Source organism: Caretta caretta, chromosome 24 (genome assembly GCF_965140235.1).
Source record: "Caretta caretta isolate rCarCar2 chromosome 24, rCarCar1.hap1, whole genome shotgun sequence".
NCBI classification, from domain to species: domain Eukaryota; kingdom Metazoa; phylum Chordata; order Testudines; family Cheloniidae; genus Caretta; species Caretta caretta.
Window position 1 is genome coordinate 14,066,462 of NC_134229.1, and position 20,129 is coordinate 14,086,590.

Here is a 20,129-nt window from a genome sequence, read left to right on the forward strand (position 1 = left end):
AATCTCTCCCTAAGTGGTCTCAGTGCCACTAGATGGAACAGAACACCACACCGAGGAAGTGTGTGGGTTACACCAGCAGTACAGGTTCATCAAGGCTGGCTTCATCTCGGAGAACCTGTTCAACCCTATTGGGTACAGGGGGGTTGCACAGGCATAAGTGGTTGGAACAAGAACAGGACCATCTCACTCTTCCACTGCCGCACTGGATCTACAGGGCCAACAGGAGGAACTGCAATTTTATAGAATCATAGAATCATAGAATATCAGGGTTGGAAGGGACCCCAGAAGGTCATCTAGTCCAACCCCCTGCTCAAAGCAGGACCAATTCCCAGTTAAATCATCCCAGCCAGGGCTTTGTCAAGCCTGACATTGTCAAGCCTGCCTTTTGTAGGGCTGGTTGAAATTTTGCCTTCAAAGCTGACATGCCAACAGACAACCAACCGGGTTTTCACTTTAAATGATCACTGTCAAGGAAAAGCATTAGCTTTCCTTGAACATTTTTGATTTTTTTCATCCAAAAACCAATGGTGGATCCTCCAGCACTGAACATTCTGTAATCAAGCCTGGATGCTTTTCTAAAAAATCTGCTTTAACAGGAATTCTTTTGAGGAAGGTCTCTGGCCTGTGCTACACACAGGGCAGGACTCGATGATCACAATGGCCCCTCTTGGCCTTGGAACTTATGGAATCTATGAACCAGGCCAACCAGAGGATCACACCTATGGAGAGTGAATGGCCATGCTGTCTTAGAAGGAGCAGCCCTTTGAAGAGCCCCTTACCTTCTTGAGAGGTTTCACGCCCTCCAAGCTTCAAACACGTCCGTGATGTTCCCCACGACCTGCCCGCTGGGCAGCCGCAGCTCATCGGAGATGTCACCGTTGAAGTTCCCGCAAGGTGCACACAGATTGTTAGCCAGGCTCTCGCTGACTGTCACTGTCACCTCCCCACTCAGGCTGAACAGAATCTTTATTCTAGAGCCCTGGACAATCATGATGGTGCCCTGAGACTCACTTACAGACAAGGTTTCGGATACCTTCACTGGGAGCTGCCTTTGTTGTCCTTTCACCTGGAAGGCACAGACAAGGAGGTCAGAGAAAAGCTGGGCAGCATGGGAGGGAGTGAGACAGAGCTAGTCTATGGACCCCAGTACAAGGCAATGGGGTCTGGAGACGCTAGGTCAGATCTTGCTCTCAAACAAGTGTAAAACCTGAGTAAATCCATTGCAGTCAGGGGAGTAACTCTGGACTGAGACTGACGTAACTGAGAGCAGGATCTGCCCCTCCACTCTGGGAGATGAGCCTATCACTTTCCAGTTCTTCTTCTCCTCATTGAATGGGGTGACTAAGGGAGTCAGTTCTCCTTTTTTTCTGACACTAACATGGTCTTCGTTAGCTCACATTTCCGTAATTAGTGGATTTATTTTGATTGCAACAGCACCCAGGAATCACCGGGGTGGTTCGGGACCTCTTTGTGCCAAGTGCTGTACAAACACAGACCAAAAGCACAGTCTTTGCCCCAACGAGCTTTCAGCCTAATGCTTCATTTTCAGCCAAAAGAAATGTGGGTCAGATCTAATCATATTGACTGTGAAGGGCAATAAATGGGGGTCACCAGTCAACTGAGGCAGGGAGATCCAGCCCAGAACAAGTATTCGACTGGTACTCAGGAAACCTGGGTTCTGTCCATGGCTCTGCTACTGACCTCCTGTGTGACATTGGTCCATGTATCTTCTATCTCCCTTTGTGTCTCTTTAGTTGTATGTTCTGTGTGATAGAAACCCTGATCTCAGGTGGGCAGGGACTGCCTCTCGCTGTGTGTCTGGGCAGTGCCCAGAACAATGGGGCCCTGATCTCAGGGGGGCAGGGACTGTTTCTCACTGTGCGTCTGTGCAAGGCCTGGCATAATGGGGCCCTGATCACAGTGGGGCCCATTGTGCTGCCACACTTGAGTGTCCTGAGTCCTAGTTTTCCACCCCCGTACTTTAATAGAAATAATAATAATAACTGGTACAGAGAATATAAAGCTCCCTTGGAACATATTTCTTCAGTCTTTAGAACCAAACTCAAACCACGTTTGTTTTAAGGTCTGTAAATACACAGATTAGAGCTGGACGGGGGTGGAATGGTTTTCCAGTATTGCCACAAGTTTTTGAGAGTTTGAAATTTTTTCTCATCCTGAATCAGTATGGAAAGTCTTCAATTTTCGCAAACCAAAAATCTGAATTTTTGTTTGTTTGTTTGTTTTGGGTCAACTGAAATGTTTGGTTTCAGTACAGTTGGGTCATTTCTATTTGACTTTTTTCCTTTTAACTTTATTTTTAGACTAATTCATTTAAAATTTGAAACACAAAGTTATTCTGAAATGGAAAACCAGAATTTTTCATTTTGAAAATATGGAAATGTTTAATTTTGAGCATTTTGGAACTCCTTTTTCAGAGTTTTTTTCCACTTGGGAGCTTCGTCAAACCCAAGCCTGTATCACAAAAAGTTTTGGGTTCAACGAACAGGCATTTTTTGTCCAAAAAACAATTTGTCAAAAATCCTGCCCATAGCACAGATATGCATTTTTCATCCTTGTTTCTGGCTGGGATCAGGACTAGATCTACTCAAATCACCATCGTCCTGATCCACAGATCTCACACATTTTACGAAGGTGAGTGGTCTCCTCTGTCAACATTCTTCCCAGTGGTCGCGTGGTTAAATACCCTGGTGAAGGTCTTTTGCTCACCACAGCTTCCTACAACTACTGCAGGTGAGACTGCTGGCATGTCAGAAACAGCCTTGTTATTGGTAGCAGCGTAGGCTCACCATTAGAGGAGGAGGTTAGGGACTCCCAGCTCCATGTGGTGCTTAATTCACTGGTTAGATGAGTGGGCTAAGATTCAGAACTCATGGGTTCTAGTCCCACCCCTGGGAGGGGAGTGGGGTCTAGTGGGATTAGAGCAGGAGTGAGATGGGAGTCAAGACTCCTGGGTTCTTGCTCATGGAAGAGAATAGGGTCTAGTGGGTTGGAGTGGGGGGCTGGGAGCCAGGACTCCTGGGTTCTATCTGTGGCTCTGAGAGAGAAGTAGGGTCTAATAGGGTGAGCTGGAAGCCAGGACTCCTGGGTTCTATCCCTGGATCTAGTGGTTAGAACAGGGTCCTAATAGGAGTCCTGCACTCTATTCCCAGCTCAGCCACTGACTCACCATATGACTTTGGGCAGATCACTTCCCTTCAATAAAGCAGGGATCTTAATAGTGACTCACCCCCTCCCCCTTGGTTTAGGGTGTGCTAACCCAGCCTGCTCTTACCCAAATCTCCTTTTTCTTATTGACATGGATAAGACCCTCGTCGAAGAAAACAGAGATGTCTTCAGGAACGGCCAAGCCACCTTCTCTGAACACACTGACCACCATCCGGAACAAGGAGAGGTTGACCCCTTCGCAGAGGGAAGTCACCTCATAGGCCCCATCAAGGAGGACTTCCCTCGTGACACCATCAAAGGACGTGAACCATATTCCTGGGGCCAGCGTGCACCGGCCCATCTGCTCCACACAGCTGCGCACCCCATTCCTGAGCATGCATTTCTCCTCTTCGGTACAGTTTGTTTCCTCACAGATGACCTCGCCTGAAGCGTGGCAGGTGCATTTCTCAGAGCAGTTGCTGGAGACAAAGCTCTCCCTGGCCTGCAGGGAAATACCCAGACAAACAACTTTGTTAAGTGAATGCAAAGGGACTCACCCCTCGGCAGGAGTGACTGGGAGCAGCAATATATAGAGCTATGGGAAAGCCCTGCCGTGAGAGGATCAATAGAGAGAAGGCGTCAAGGACCTTTCAGAAGCAATAGCTTAGCAAGGCTGATGACAGAGAGAAAGAGCAGGTGGATACAGCAGAGAGAAAGAAAGCAAGGTGCGGGATTGACCAGTCTCCACACTGAGGTCTAATAACATCAAGACCCAACACCTACCAACATCCCCTGCCTAAGGTCTGACAACAAGGGGGGTGGCTGCAGTGTTGATTTTCATGTGAAAGGCAGATTTGCCAACCAGAAATTAGGCCAAGTCCCACCAACACTCTTCTTTACACACAGTCAATGCTCTTGTTTCCCAGGAGCCAGACTGGAGGGGAAGAGCCTCATATTCCACTCGCTGCCCCCCTGAACTAAGGCTGGATCGGAGCTGATCCCCTGGAGGGGAAAGACCCCATCTCGCATTGCCCAGCCACCTAAGCCAACCAATCCCCCCACCCTGGGCTGGATCAGAGTCAGAGGCCCCAAGAGGAGAAAGGCCCTGTGTCCCATTTCCCCAACCCACTAAGCCAGGCAGTCCCTCTGACCTGGGGCTGGCTCAGAGCTGGCACCCCTAGAAGAGCGAGGCCCTGTGTCCCATCCCCTGTCCCCCTAAGCCAGCCAGTCCCCCTAGCCTGAGTCTGGATCAGAGTTAGATCCCCTGGAGGGGAAAGGCCCCATCTCGCATTCCCTAGACACTTCCCCACTTTACACTTGTTCAGACTCCAACCTGCTGAACAGTTTCATTCCCTCGTGGTATTTCCTTCCAGCTCTGTTTTACAATCTCCTGCAAAGAAGCTTCATCTCAATACTTGCCTATCTGGATACCTGTCTGATTTGAGCCCATGCTCAGAACCTCCTGGGAGTCATGTTAAATCCCAGGTTACTGGTAAATTCTTTATATCAAGCCACCGAGGCTGCTTAGTGAGGTCCATAAACTGTGAGCATAGTTGATCAAGTCTGCCCTGCATGGGCAATTACACAGAACCAATGAAACTCCCAAAGACCTGACACCCCCATGGGATGCTCTGAGCTCAGTGTAAAACTGGGAAAGGATCTTCTGGGAGCAGCCTTTGCTTTGGTTATTCCAAAGGCCTGTTCTGGAATATAGAAGACCATCCCTGTTTTCAGTGGTGGCAGATGACAGAATAAGGAGCAATGGTCTCAAATTGCAGTGGGGGAGGTTTAGGTTGGATATTAGGAAAAACTATTTCACTAGGAGGGTGGTGAAGCCCTGGAATGGGTTACCTAGGGAGGTGGTGGAATCTCCTTCCTTAGAGGTTGTAAAGGCCCTGCTTGACAAAGCCCTGACTGGGATGATTTAGTTGGGGATTGGTCCTGCTTTGAGTAGGGAGTTGGACTAGATGACCTCCTGAGGTCTCTTCCAAGCCTGATCTTCTATGATTCTATGATCCCTGAAATAGAAATGATGGACCCCACATTTTGTATGCACAGCTGCCATTGATTGCAGTGGAAGCCACATGAGTGACCCTGAGGGCAGGATTTGGCTCTAGGTTTTAGGTATATCCGCATAGTAGGATACAGGACATGCCACTCTACAGTCACTCTAACCCGCATTGGGAATCCCATTGCCAGAGGAGAATGGCAGAATCGGGGAGAACGGAGGGACCAATAACCCAGCACCCACCTTGATGTAGCGTCCGTTGTACACACACCCACACCTGTCCATGGAGACACATGCCTCCCCGTCAGACACGTATTCTGGATCACACCAGCAGCCTTCAAAGCACTTCCCGGTGCATTGGGCAGGGGCAAACAAGCTGGCACAGGTGAAATCGCAGGATCTGGTACACAGCTCATAGTGGCTGTTTGCCGGGCAGGCGAGGGCTGGAGGGACAGAAGAAAAATTAGGACCATCACAGACAGAAAGCCAAGATAAGCTGAAGTCTCCCACCTAAATAAACAGAGGCTCCTACTTAGCCTAGAAGTCTGAGGGGTATTGTGGAGGTTGAATAGCACAAAAACTACAGCAGCTATGGGTTAATGAAGTACAGATTGTAGATTGTCCTGTAGACTTACGGCAGAAGGAGGCCGTTCTCCAGGTCTCCATCTTGGCCCCAGCTGCTTGGCATGCAGCCACATAGGCCTGCAGGCTCTGGCAGAGGGTCTCTCCCCTTCCGTTGGTGGCACACAAGTCATAGAGACAGTGGCTGAAGTACTCAACAGGACTGATTATTGAGTGACAGTGTCTGAAGGGACCCGAGGTGGCTGTGATCAGCCCACAGGAGCTCTCAGTCTGGTACAGCGCTGTCTGGGCTGCATCACAGACGGGGCACTTCTCACCACAGCCATCGGAGCATGTGGCAGCATCAACAGGCACCTTCCAGGAGGCGACAAACTCATCCACATTCTGGGTACTCGTCCCACCGGGCAGCAGGAGATCGTCGTTCTTGTCATCGTTAAAGTTGCCACACAAGCCGCACACGTGTCCCTTGTAGGTGCTGGGGACGGACACTAGGAGATAGGAGGCAGTGTCGTAAAAGACTTGGAGGCCAGAGGCTGATTGGACAATGATGTTGTTCCCCTCTTGGTTGATCCAAAGCTTTCCATCGTCCTCAGCCAGTGGGAGGGTGAAGAGCTCACCACCCACCTGTGCCAATGAGAGAGAAATTCACCCGTCACTGATGGAGACTCAGCAGTGTCCTGGTGTGTTTTTTACACACACACACACACACACACACACACACACACACACACACACACACACACCATTAGTGCTGTGTAAGACTAATCGCAAACAGGGACTTACCGCAATCTTCCACTTCCTCCCCCTCTCCATGGCGATGGTGTAACCATGCAGCGACACCACCACTGTCCTCGTCACAGCCATGTGGCCACCACCAGGGCTCTCATTCTCCACCACCACAGAGAAGTTCCCCAGTCCAGAGTCTCTGCTGCAAACCTTGGCCAAGGTGTAAGTGCAGGAGCCCTGGAAGTCAAAGGCCCGTCCGTCAAAGGAGATGTAGTGAGGTCCACCAGATGCGACGCATGTTCCATATCCCGTGGCGTGGCAGCCCAGGACTCCGTTCTCCACCCGGCACTCCTCATTGGCTCCACAGGAGGCCTCCTGGCACTCAACGACCCCATTGTCTTTGCATAAGCAGTGCTCCTGGCAGGAGGCGCTGGGGTAGAACTCCTCTCCCTTCCTGTAATACACGGCCTTGTGCACACAGCCGCACTGTGCGACGGGGATGCACTTCTCACCACTCAGGGTGAATCCAGCGTCACAGAAACACCCTTCAGCACAAGGCTTCTCACACTGATCTAGAGCCCACAGGTCGTTGCAGTTGGAAGGGCAGCTGATTCCACAGAGTTCATAGTGAGAGTTAAGGGGGCAGGTGGGTCCTGAAGAAAAAAGATCAGAGAGAATTTGAATTTGTGTGTGAGGAGAAATGTGGTTGAACTAACAGATCATCTGGTCAATGTTCTTTTCACATCTGTTCGGATATGGTTAGAGCAGGGGACTGGGAATCAGGACTCCTGGTCCTGGCTTCATCTCTGGGAAAAGTATAGTCTAGCGATTAAATTAGGGGAGTGGCCATCAGGACTCTTGGGTTCTATTCCCATCTGTGGGATGAAGGGTCACCTCTTGACTAGAATAGCGGGAGTTGGCATTCCTGCTTTATGTTGCAAGCAGGGGGGCTCAGAACTCCTGGGTTCTTTTCCTAGCTCTGCTACTTATTTAAGGAGGACACCTTTGGCCAAATAATTTGACAGCTCTTTTCCTAATTTTCCCAACCAATCGAATAGGGATAAAAATACTTACCTACCTCGAAGTGATTACAAGACTTAATGAATGGTGTAAAATGTTTCTACTTCTCTAAATGCCAAAGTATTAATTCAATTTACTCTGGAAAGGCAAAGTGTACAGCTTGGTCTACACTACAGACTTATGTCAGTGTAAGTACATCGCTCAGGGTTGTGGAAAATCCACACCCACACAGTTATACTGATGGAACTCCTGGGTGTAGACAGTGCTATGGCGACAGGAGGGCTTCTCCCGTTGCCATAGCTACCATCTATTAAGGAGGTGGACGAACTACGCCAATGGGAGAAGCTCTCCTATCAGAATAGGTAGCGTCTTCACTAAGCGCTACAGCGGCACAGCTGCATCTGTGAAGCTGCAGCTCTGTAAGTCTAGACAAGCCATGGAAACACCAGGAACAGAAAAGATGAGCTCTGAGAGAAAGTTTACAGGACATCTAGACATTAAGTAACATGACACAGAATGAAAAAAATATTTCAGGGACTACAATTTTAATTGCATGGTGGAAATGTCTAGGTCTAGAATCTGTAGCAAAGATGTTGCACACTGTAAATTAAAACTCAGAACTGGGTGGGTGAACAATTCTGACCCCACCCTGCAGAGGGCGTTGGTGCACATGGGCAGTCGCCAGTCCCTAAAGCAGAGTCCCGCAGGCAACACTCACGGCAGAATGAGGCCGATCTCCACTGCCCTATCCGGATGCCCCTGGCCTGGCAGGATGTGACGTAGGCGCTGATGGCGCTGCACAGAGTGTCCTGGTGACCCTTGTACTGGCACGTGTCATAGAGACAATCATCGAAGAAGGGAGCTGGGTCGATGGCCCCGTGGCACTGCCTGAATGGCCCGTTCTGTCGGGTGAGGACCCCGCAGTACTGGTCTCCCTTGTAGGGTTGTTTCTGAGCCTCACTGCAGACTGAGCAGTCCCCGGTGCAGCTAGACGAGCACCCTGGGACCTCCCCCACCTTCCAGCTCTCTGCGAACTGAATCTCATCAGATGTCTGAGTTCCATCCTTCATGGTCAGATCATCGCTGGGGTCCTGATTGGCATTGCCACAGAGGCCGCAGATGGCGTTGGCGTACGTATTGGGTAGGATGACCCTGGCGTAGCTGTACCAGTCAAAGCTCACTCTCAGGTCGAAATCAGTCTGGATAAAGCCGTGGACTCCACTGATGTAGGCCTTGAACTTGTGCTGGTGGGAAAAGGGCAGGTCCACAAAGACACCATTGACCTGGAAAACATACAGTAGAGATTGTCAAGGATTTCACGCAGTGCACTCAACATGAAATAATTCCATTTCCAAGGAGCTGCCATGGATGGTCTGGCTCCAGAATTTCTATTTCTGAATTGGGTGGAGGGTAACCCAGTGCATTAATATGTCATCCCGTTGCCCCTTACTATTGCCCTTTCCTTTTCTAAAGCTCCTTCTATCCAAAGAGTGCGATGCAGTTGAAGCATTAAAGACTAGAGCTGGGTGAAAAATCTCACACAAATAATGTACTTGCTCATAAATGCAGCTTTCGTTGACCAGAAACTATTTCCATATTTGATAAAAATTGGAGGGATAGCTTTGTTGGAAAAACAATTTCAGGCTGGATGCACAAGGCACTGTATGTGCACAAGCAGTTTCCTTTATAACCGTTAGCCCAGTCTTTAGGGCACTCACCCAGGATGTGGTAGACCAGGGTTCAATTCCCCCACTGCCTGATACAGAGCAGGATTGAATTTTGGTCTCACATTTAGCACCTACTAGGCCACTCTAGGATAAAAGGTATTCTCAGTCTCTCCTGCTGAAGCTGTTCTACTTTGTATAACTAACTAGTCAATGGAGCAGGAATTTGAATGTGGGTCTCCCCCTGCCCCAGCTGAGTGCTTAACAGCCGGGAATAGAATCATTCTTATTCTTGCTCTCTGGGCCAGGGACTAGTCAAGTATTTCATACAAAGTGGAATAGCTTCAAGAGGAGAGACTGAGGGCATATCTACACTACGGATGCTATGTGCTGTTGTTGTGTCAAGGTCGAAACACGTCCTACGTTGATGGAAGGGGTTTTTCCATTGGAGGTAGGTAATCCACCTCCCTCGGCAGCGGTAGCTACATTGATGGAAGAATTCTTCTGTCAGCCTAGCTGTGTCTACACCAAGGGTTAGGTTGGCTTAACTACAGTGCTCGGGGGGGAGGGGGTGGATTTTTCACTCCCCTGAAAGATATAGTTTAGATTGATCAAAATTTTAAGCATAGCCCTGCCCCAGAATATCCTATAGTCCAGTAGCTAGGGGACTCTCCAGCAAATTCGAATTCCTTCTCCCCATCAGGCAGAAGGAGGAATGGAATCCAGGTCTTCCACATTCCAGGTGAGTGCTAAAGGGAGTCATTATCACCGCTGGCGACTGCATGAACCTAGCCCACCATTTCCTTGGCTTTTTGTTGCCCGGAAACAAAACAAAAAGTTTCATTTCAGGTTGAACAGAATTTTTGTCAATATTTACGGAACTTGAAGTGTGTCAAAGAACCAGTTATTTGCCTAGCTCTACTCACAACAGCCCTGTGAAGTGAAAAGGTCTTATTACCCCCTTTAGAGTTGGGGAAATAGGCCAGGTCTACCCTATAATCTTACATCGGTATAACTACGTCGCTCCGGTGTGTGAAAAATCCACCCCCTGAGCAACGCAGTTACACTGACCTAACCCCCGGTGTAGACATTGCTCTGGCAATGGGAGGACTTCTCCTGTCAACATAGCCACTGCCTCTTGCGGAGGTAGATTAACTACGCCGACAGGAGAAGCCCTCCCATCAACGTACTAGCGTCTTCACGAAGCGCTACAGCGGTGCAGCTGCATCGGTGCAGTGTTTTAAGTGCAGACCTGCTCACAGAGGTACAAAGATAGGAAGCGACTTGTCCTAGGTTATTAAGCCAGTCAGGGGCAGAGAGAGGAATAAAATCCTAACTGTCTGAATCCCAGCTCAAACCTCTTCCCCTACTTCCCAGGAGCAGAATGCTGGAGCTCTAGTTCTTAGCACCTTCTGCTCTAACCTTCTAGTCCCCACAGCTGTGATAGAACCTCGGAGTCCTGGCTCCCAACCCCCCGCACCAACCACTGGACCCCACTTCCCTCACAGAGCCAGGGATGAAATCCAGGAGTCCTGGTTCCCACCCCCTACTCCAACCACTAGACCCCAGCTCCCTCCCAGAGCTAAGAAGACAACAAAGAGCCCAGACAAGAGATCACTGAAATGACTTCCTGTGTTCCCCAGTGATCCTGTGTCCCTACCTGGATCTTGCGTGGATACTCCTGGCTCAGACTGATGGTCACGTTGTAGACCTCTAAGCTCACCCTTTTGGTGAAGGACACGGCCTTACTGCCTCGGTTGTTGTTCTCCACTTTGACATTGAACGGGGTGAGTGTGGGGTCCTCGGAGCAGAGAGCCGCAAACTGGTAGATGCAGGAGCCCATGAAATCATACTTTTTCCCATCAAAGGTGGTGTAGTGAGGGTCTCCAGTACCTATGCAGGTGGAGTAGCTGATCGTATGGCAGCCACGGACCCCATTGACCACGGAGCATCTTTCTTTGGCCTTGCAACTGGTCTTTCTGCAAACCACTGTGCCCAGGCTGGAGTCACAACTGCACCGAGAGCGGCAGTTCTCATCGTCCCAGAACTCCTCACTGGGTTTGTAGTAGTGGCCGTTGTAGTCACAGCCGCAGCTCCCCAGGGGGACGCACTTGTCAGCACTGAGGATGTAACCGTCATTACACTGGCAGGTCTCCACGCAGGGCTCCCGGCAGGAGGAGGGGGCAGTTCGGTCAGAGCAGCTGGCGGGGCAGGCGTTCCCACAGGCCTCATAGTGGCTGTTCTCAGGGCAGGGCAGGGCTGGGACAAGTTTGAAAAGGGGAGATTTAAAAATACAGGAAATGAATGAAACAACCTGCCTAAACGCAGTGAGAACTACAGAAAAATTCTTACACGCAGTGCATTGTCCACCCAGCATGAAACAGCCATAAGTGAGGTGGAATTAACTTCTGCATTCAGAAACCAAAAGGCCATATATGTCTGCAGCCAAATCTCACAAGCCATGAGTGAATCATCAGGGTCAGCTCTTGGGTATAAAGAACACTTAGGGTCTGCAGGGAGTGCTCAGTAAGAGTACTCTCCCTTGAGTTAGTGCTGACCTTAATGGCACAGTGTGGAGCGAGGGGGCACTGTTCTGCAAACAAAGGAGTTGGGTCTGATTAGGAGGTGCTCTCCACTTGAGTCCATGCTGACTCCAATGCTCCAGTGTTGCACTAGGGGGCACTGTGCTTCAGGGAGTGGGGTGGAAGGCTCAGTAGGGGATGCTCATCCTTGGAATCGGTGCTGACCCCAATTCCCAAGGGTGACACTAGGGGGTGTTGTACTGCAACGAGCAGAGTAGGGAGCTCAATAGATGGTGCTCAGAGTCAGTGTTGATCCCTATGCCAAGAAACCCAGTCATTCACAACTCTATGCTCAGGTCATTCACCATCCCCTCCACCGACAGAGTGAACAGATGGGCTACTGGAACTGAGCTGAAACCAGATTTACCATTTCATTGGAAATACCAAGATTTTGGATTTTCTTCTGTTCCAAAAGGGAACGGAAATGAAATTCCTGTCCCAGACATTGTTGGAGGTCAATCAACGTGTTTTATTTTGATAAAATCAAAACACTAATGTCTGATTTCAACCTTATAAAACTTAAAAAATGTTTTATATATCTAAAAATAATTAATTTTGTTGTCAAAAGTTGTTTCAAAATGAAAAATCAAAATGCTCCATCCTGAAATGTTGTTGACACGCTTTGTCTCACTTTTTGAAATTACATTTTTTCAAAATCTGAACTTTTTTCTAAACATTCGGAATGAGACAAGAATGGCATTTTTCCTCAAAACTCTGGTGGAATGAAAAACATCCAGGCTTCTCTACTGACTAGCCCGATTATGCCCGTGACAGTAAGGACTGTCAGACTCACCACAGCCAGATGGCATCCTCCAGTCATAGACGGTGACCCCGTGGTCTCTGCAGGTTGCTGCGTAGGCCTCCAGTGCCTGGCACAAGATTTTTGTAGCGCCCCTGTTCAGACACACGTCATAGATGCAGCTATCAAAGAACTCAGTGGAGTTCACTCTGGAGTGACACTCTCTGAAGGGCCCTCCCGGTGCTTTGCTGATCAACCCACAGTAACCGTCGCTCCCGTACAGCTCCCTTGTGCTCTCATCACATGTCAGGCAGTTCTCTTGGCAGGAATCCCAGCAAAAGGGATCCAGGTCTTGGACTTTCCAACTGGCAGCCCAGCCCATGATGGAGGAGACTCTGGTGCCGCTGGCTGATGTCATGTCATCTTCAGGGTTCTGGTTGAAGTTCCCACATAGGCCACACGTGGCCCCATAATAACTGCTGGGGAGGGTGATCACCAGATGCCAGTCCCAGTTGTATGCCACCCGGAGACCAAAGTCCGTCTGCAGGACGGCGCGGAAGCCGCTCTGGTACACTCTGATTTTACCATCTGACAGTGTCACTGGGAGATTGGTGATCACGCCGTTTAGCTAGAAACAAGGACAGGATGGGGTGTTATTGCTCTTTCATCCTAACTTGTTCTTATTGCATATGTCGCCTCACCACTCATTTTGACTGTACCTCATTGTCACTCTAACCAGTGGCTTGTACAATACGGGGGGCCACATCCTTCATCATAAGAACATAAGAATGGCCATACTGGGTCAGACCAAAGGTCCATCTAGCTCAGTATCCTGTCTTCCGACAGTGGCCAATGCCAGGTGCCCCAGCGGGAATGAACAGAACAGGGAATCATCAAGTCTGTTGCCCCTGTCGCCCATTCCCAGCTTCTGGCAAACAGAGGCTAGGGACACCATCCCTGTTCATCCTGACTGATAGCCATCACTTTTTACCCATTCCTTACTCAGAAAGAACCAGTGAAATCAATGCGAGTTGGCCTGAATATATTAAGAACAGGTTCGACAAACACTTGTCAAGGATGGTCTCGCTATACTTAATATTGCCTCAGCCCAGGGAGATGGACTTAGATGACCTCTGGAGGTGCCTTCTGGCCCTACATTTTTAGAATTCTGTATAGAGCACTTATCTATCTACAATATCTACCTACAGTATCTGTCTGTCTGCAGAATTCTCTATGTCTATCTACCCATCCACACTACCTAGCTATATGACTAGTCACCTAAAGAATCTAACCATCCATCCATCCATCAATCAGCCGACCCACCCACCGATCTCTCTGTCCACATTACCTAGCTCTATTATTTACCCACCCACAGGATCTACCTACAATATCTGATTATCTAGAGGTGTCTAATATGCAACCCATCTGATATATTTGTATGACACATTGGGAATCTCCAGAATCTAAGCTTTCAATTTAATTTAATTTTATTTATTTATTGAATTGTTTGTTTGTTTAAAATATTTTTTTGGCCGTTATGGCTGCAAGGAAAACCTTCCAAATGTGCCCCAAGTGTGACTAGTTCAGCAACATCTGCCTGAGTCTGCAGAGAGCCTGAAAAGATGACCCCCAATGGTGTAAACTACACTGCCCCTACTAAACGGATCAGAGCATCAACTGTCAAGTCCATGGATAACACTTGAGACAACACTAGCTATTTAAGCCCTGTGGGCAAAAGTGCTTCCCCCACATAGTATTATAGAATCATAGGACTAGAAGGGACCTCGAAGGTCATCTAATGTGATCCCCTGCATTCATGGGAGGACTAAGTATTATCTAGACCATCCCTGAGAGGTGTTTGTTTAACCTGCTCTTAAAAATCTCTATTGACGGAGATTTCACAACCTCCCTAGGCAATTTATTCCGGTATTTAACCACCCTGACAGTTAGGAAGTTTTTCCTAATGTCCAACCTAAACCACCCTTGTTTAAACCCATTGCTTCTTGTCCTGTCTTCAGATGTTGATGAGAACAATTTATCTCCCTCCTCCTTCTAACAACCTTTTATGTACTTGAAAACTGTTACCATGCTGCCCCGGCCACTGCCCCCAACTCTTCTCTTCTCCAGACTAAACAAATCCAATTTTTTTAATCTTCCCTCACAGGTCATGTTTTCTAGACCTTTAATCATGTTTGTTGCTCTTCTCTGGACTTTCTCCAATTTGTCCACATCTTTCCTGAAATGTGGTGCCCAGAACTGGACACAATACTCCAGTTGAGGCCTAATCAGTGTGGAGTAGAGTGTAAGGGAATGTCCACACTGGCACGTTTCTGCGCAACAAGTTATACCACTTTTATTAAAGTGCTGGAATTAAACCGCTGTTGCGTGTCCACACTGTGCTCTTTGTGACGTTGGAGTGCATCCACAGTAGCAGCTCTGTATCCCACTGTGCAACTGGCCGGAGGGTGCTTTGGGAAGGGTTTGCAATGCCTCATGCAGCTGGCACAGCGTCACATGATGCAGGTTTCCCAATCCCATTGTTCCATGGGCATCCTACTATCCTAGCGGCTTTTCAACTGAAGGGGGGCAGGGCAGAGTGTGTGACAGGGAGTGTGTGTGTGTGTGGAGGGGGGATAGTGTGTTTTGGGGGACAGAAAGTGTGTCAGCATGCTGTCTTGTAAGTTCAGACAGCAGCTGGAAACCACCGACATCAGCCCCCGCCTCCCTCCCCAGCTCTCTGCACAGCAATCTGTCTGTCTGTCTGTCTCTCTCTCTCACACACACACATACACACACACACACACACATACACCTCTGTCTTCAACAGCAGGAGCATTCCACAGTAATGGTTTGCTCAGCACAGCACGCAAGGGCTGTCAGAAATGGAGCTTTGTAAGGGGAGGGGTGCATGTCTCCAGGGCAGCCGAGTTCAAATCAATGAGGAGAGCGGCCCCTTGAGGGATTATGGGACACTTCCAGAGGCCAATCGATTGTTTTCTGCGCTGTAATGTGTTTACACTGCCAATACAGCGCTGGAGCTGCTGTGCTTTAAGGCTTACGACTCTCGTCGAGGCGGTTTTTTTGCAATGCTGCAGCTGAGGAGTTTCTGCGCACGAAGTGGCTTGGCAGTGTGTACAGCTTGGGAGTTACATCGCAGAAAGCTGCTTTACTGCGCAGTAACTTCCCTGTGTAGACAAGGCCAAATAATTACTTCTTGTGTCTTGCTTACAATGCTTCTGCTAATACATCCTAGAGTGTTTGCTTTTTTTGCAGCAGTGAATCGTGGCATGTACAAATGCAATTTTGGGTTGCAGTAACAGAGGCATAGCATGCAAGTCACGGGCGGGGATAGTATCGCTCCACTTGGCGCTGGTTAGGCCTCAGCTGGAGCACTGCATCCAATTTTGGTCACTCTGTATAGGAAGGATGTAGAGAAACTGGAAAGGATCCAGAGGCGAGCGACAAAGATAATCAAAGGGATGGAATGCAAGTCATATGAGTAAGGCTACGTTTTAGTCTCAGGCATTTTTAGTAAAAGTCATGGACAGGTCACGGGCAATAAACAAAAAGTCACGGCCTCCTGACCTGTCCATGACTTTTACTAAAAATACCTGTGACTAAATCTTACCTGCTGGGAGGGGGACGCTCCTGAAGACTGCTTTTGGCTGGGGTGGGGCAGCCCAGGCCCTGCTGCAGCTAGGGGCGGCCCAGGGCCCTCTGACGCTGGAGGGGACGGCAGCAGGGGGCCCTGGGAGCTGCCTCTCTGGGTGGAAGGTGTCCAAGGCTGCCGCCACCACTGGTCCAGGTGGGAGGCGGCCCATAGCCCCGCTGCCGCTCCAGGATGGGGGCAGCCCAGGGCCGCCCGGCCACCACCACTGGTCCAGGTGTGGGATGGCCCGTGGCCACACTGCTGCTGGTCCGGGCAGGGGCGGCCTGGGGACCAGCTGCCTGGGGCTGCCAGAGCAGCGCCCAGTGCAGCTGGTCCCAGGGCTTCCCCAGCGGCTGGGTGGTCCTGGGATCAGCTGCATTAGTGCTGCAAAATTCAGGGAGGTCATGGAAAGCCATGACTTCCATGACCTCCGTGAATGATTCGCAGCCTTACATATGAGCAAAGACTGAAGGAACTGGGTATGTTTAGTTTGCAAAAGAGGAGATAAGGGGGGATATCATAGCGGTCTTCAAATACTTGAAAAGCTGCCATAAAAAAGATGGAGAAAAGTTGTTCTTGCCATAGAGGGCAGGACAAGAGGCAATGGGTTCAAACTACAGCAGAGCAGATTTAATTTAAATCAGAAAGAACTCCCTAACCAAAAGAAGTGCAGGACAATGTAACAGACTATCTTGCAAAGGTTGTGGAAGCATCTTCATAGGAAGTTTTCCTCTGTCTTGGATGGTTTAGACACAACAAATCCTGCATCATGGCAGGGGGTTAGACTAGATGACCCTTGAGGTCCCTTCTAACTCTATGGTTCTATGATTCTATGTGTGGGATAAGCGTCCCATCACACCCTGGTCATTTTAAAGGCAGAGGACTGGGGCAGAAGCATCTTGGCAGAAGATGTTATTATTAAAGGCAGAAGGACTGGGCAAGGACTGGGGCCGAAGCATCTTGTGTAGAGAATTAGGGGTTGCTACAGGGAATGAGATACAAAGAAAAGGATGAAGGATATTCACACAGACAGGTCAGGAAAAGAGAATCAGAAAAAGGAAAATGCTGAAAATAGAGGAAAAAAGGGCAGAAATATATCTGAGCCTCAAATAGCGCAGACTTTCTCACTGTACAATGAACGGAACAAGAAGGAAATGAATAATAAATACATAAATAAAAATTTAGTTCCTTCTAGAGATGTGCAAATAATAGATTAGTAATTATAAAAAAATTGGGAAAAAATTGTTTCAGTGGAACTGAAAAAAAATCAATTTTTTTGGTGAAAAGTGGAAAGAAAATTGTTTCAGGTGAAACAGTTTCAGTCCAATTTCAAGCATTCTTTAAAACATTTGAAATTTGAAAAAAAAATAAAATTAAAGGAAGCTTTGAAACAAAACGTCATTTCAAATTAAAAAATTGAAACATTTTATTTCAAAATGTTGAAACAAAACCTTTCAGTTTTTTTAGATTTCTTTTTCTCAGCCAAAATAAGTCGTCGAAACAGATGCAAATTCATGAAAGGTTTCAGTGCACAGAATCTGCATTTTTCTCCAAACAAATGTTTTGGATGAAAAATTTTGTCCAGCTCTGGTTAAGAACAGACCAGACATACTCAGTCAGAGCAATGATCCATCTAGCCAGATATCCTGTCTTCCCACAGTGGCCAATGCCAGGTGCTTCAGAGTGAATGAAAAGAAAAGGGCAATCATTGAGCGATCCATCCCATTGTCCACTCCCAGTTTCTGGTAGTCAGAGGCTAGGGATACCCAGAGCATGGGGTTGCATTCCTGATCATCTTGGCTAATAGTCATTGATGGACCTATACTCCAGGAATTTTTCTATCTCTTTTTTGAACCCCATTATACTTTTGGCCATCACAACATCCTCTGGCAATTAGTTCTACAGGTTGACTGTGCGCTGTGTGAAGAAGTATTTCCTTTTGTTTGTTTTAAACCTGCTGCCTATTAATTTCATTGAGTGACCTCTGGTACTTGTGTTATGTGAAGGAATAAATAACATTTCCTTATTCACTTTCTCCCTACCAGTCATGATTTTATAGACCTTCATCATATCGCCCCTTAGTCGTCTCTTTTCCAAGATGAAAAGTCCCAGTCTTTTTAATCGCTCCTCATTTGGAAGCTGTTCCATACTTCTAATAATTTTTGTTGCCCTTCTCTGTACCTTTTCCAATTCTAATATAACTCTTTGAGATGGGGCATTCTGAACTGCACACAGTATTCCAGGTGTGGAGACTATATTCTCCCTTTGATCTCTGTGCAAACTTCTGACAGGCCATTCTGCTGTGCATATTGGGGAGCATATAGTCCTGAATTTACACTGTGACACATGCACCATAACTAAATGTAGAATTCAGTCCTCTACTGAGACGTGTGATCTATGCCACCTCCATTGATTTCAATGGAGTCATGATTTCACCTCCAGTATCTACCTATTGAACACTCCTTTCTTTCTCTGTCCCTTCTATAGGAGGGAGAGCCTTCTCCCATGCATCTTCTAACACCTGAAACAACAGCCCCAGCTTGTCAAGGTTAGAAACGTCACCTGAAAACACATTTCTTCCCATTTGCCTGTGTCCTTCTCTCTCACATCCCCTGATTCTAGGATACCATTTGTGCGGGATAGACACTATGCCAAATCACTGTGTGTTATAAGTCCAAAAGGTGCAGTCCTGAAATCGGAGACTTACCCGGACTTTGCCAACTTCCCTCTTGTAGATGGAGATGTTGTACCCATAGACATAGATGTTGGTCACACGTAGAAAGGAGATGGCCTGGCTCCCCCTGTTATCATTCTTCTCATCAATGGTAAAGGGCTCCAGGGAGGGGTCATGGCCACAGTACTTGGCAATGGTGTAGGTGCAGGTGCCCTGGAAGTCAAACTTCAGGCCATCAAAGGTGTGATAATGTGGGTCCCCCCAGCCCCAGCAAGTTCCCACGTAGTTGGGAACACATGTCGCGTGGCCATCCTCTGTCTTGCATAACTCCTTGGTCCGGCATTTCAGGGATTTGCAGGTTTCTGAAAGGAGAAAGCCCAGTCACATCAACAGAGTGGGGGACTCAAGTCAAACGTCTAGGCCGGGGAGCAAGATCTGCCATGAGCACAGCATTCATGCAGAACCAGCTGAACCACCCAAGGTGTGCTGAGGATACTTAACAGAACTTGGCTTGCTGCAAGCTCTGGTTCCAGTCCAGCTAAACATGCAACCATATGAGCAGTTCCATTGAAATCAATGAAGTTACTCACACATTTAAAGTTATGCATGTTCTTAAATGCCCCTGATTCTGATCCAGCACATCCTCAATAACCCATTGCTGTGGCACTGAAGTGATTGGCTAATTCCCACTGACTCCTTTGGGAGTGGCATTTCAGTCCATACATCAGTGAGCAGGCCCACTGACAGCATGGGGGGGAAGGGGATATTGCCTAGGGTCCAGGCAATTTAAAATCGCCCGGGAGCCACCGGCCATCATCACTGCCATGGTAGCAGCCAGGAGTCCCAGGTTCTTTTGAATCGTCCAGGTGGGCCGCAGGGCTCCTAGGCTCGAGAGGGGTGGTACCGGTGGCAGCAAAGGCAGCCAGGCGGGCATGTGGAAGTCTGGCTGTGCTGGAAGAATGTACCCAGCAGCGCAGCTGCCCTGGGTCCCAGAATTGCTGTCGGTGGGCCTGTCAGTGAGAGCCACACATGTTAGGGGCTAAATTCTGAGAGTTTTAATCACCTTTGACGCCCACGTATTTCAATGGGAGAAAAAGTTCATCTCCTGGATCTCCCTTCCTAACTCCTGGATTGCCCACTGCTTTGTTCTTATGCTGTTTCACTCTGAAGACAACTAGAAATGTTCCACAGACTCCTATGGCCCATAGACACTGAACGACACCATTGCCTGCTTGCTAGATACATTGCACTGATAGCCAAATTGCAGATAAGCTACCTGTGTCTGCCATTCTTTCAGGCTTGCGAGTTCTTCAAGGGGAG

At 48.4% G+C, this 20,129-nt stretch overlaps 1 protein-coding gene across 1 annotated transcript in view; it reads right to left on the bottom strand.

The window, feature by feature from the left end:
• Positions 1-793: 793 nt before the first annotated feature.
• Positions 794-20,129, bottom strand: part of LOC142070054 (IgGFc-binding protein-like) — a 58,171-nt gene continuing 38,835 nt past the window's right edge. Inside the window, exons 13-21 of the mRNA XM_075123026.1 lie at positions 18,843-19,171; positions 12,541-13,114; positions 10,826-11,424; positions 8,150-8,784; positions 6,539-7,088; positions 5,809-6,379; positions 5,417-5,616; positions 3,293-3,667; positions 794-1,066 (exon numbers count right to left, since the gene is read on the bottom strand). Coding sequence (XP_074979127.1) covers positions 794-1,066; positions 3,293-3,667; positions 5,417-5,616; positions 5,809-6,379; positions 6,539-7,088; positions 8,150-8,784; positions 10,826-11,424; positions 12,541-13,114; positions 18,843-19,171 — 4,106 coding nt within the window. The remainder of the gene's footprint in view (positions 1,067-3,292; positions 3,668-5,416; positions 5,617-5,808; positions 6,380-6,538; positions 7,089-8,149; positions 8,785-10,825; positions 11,425-12,540; positions 13,115-18,842; positions 19,172-20,129) is intronic.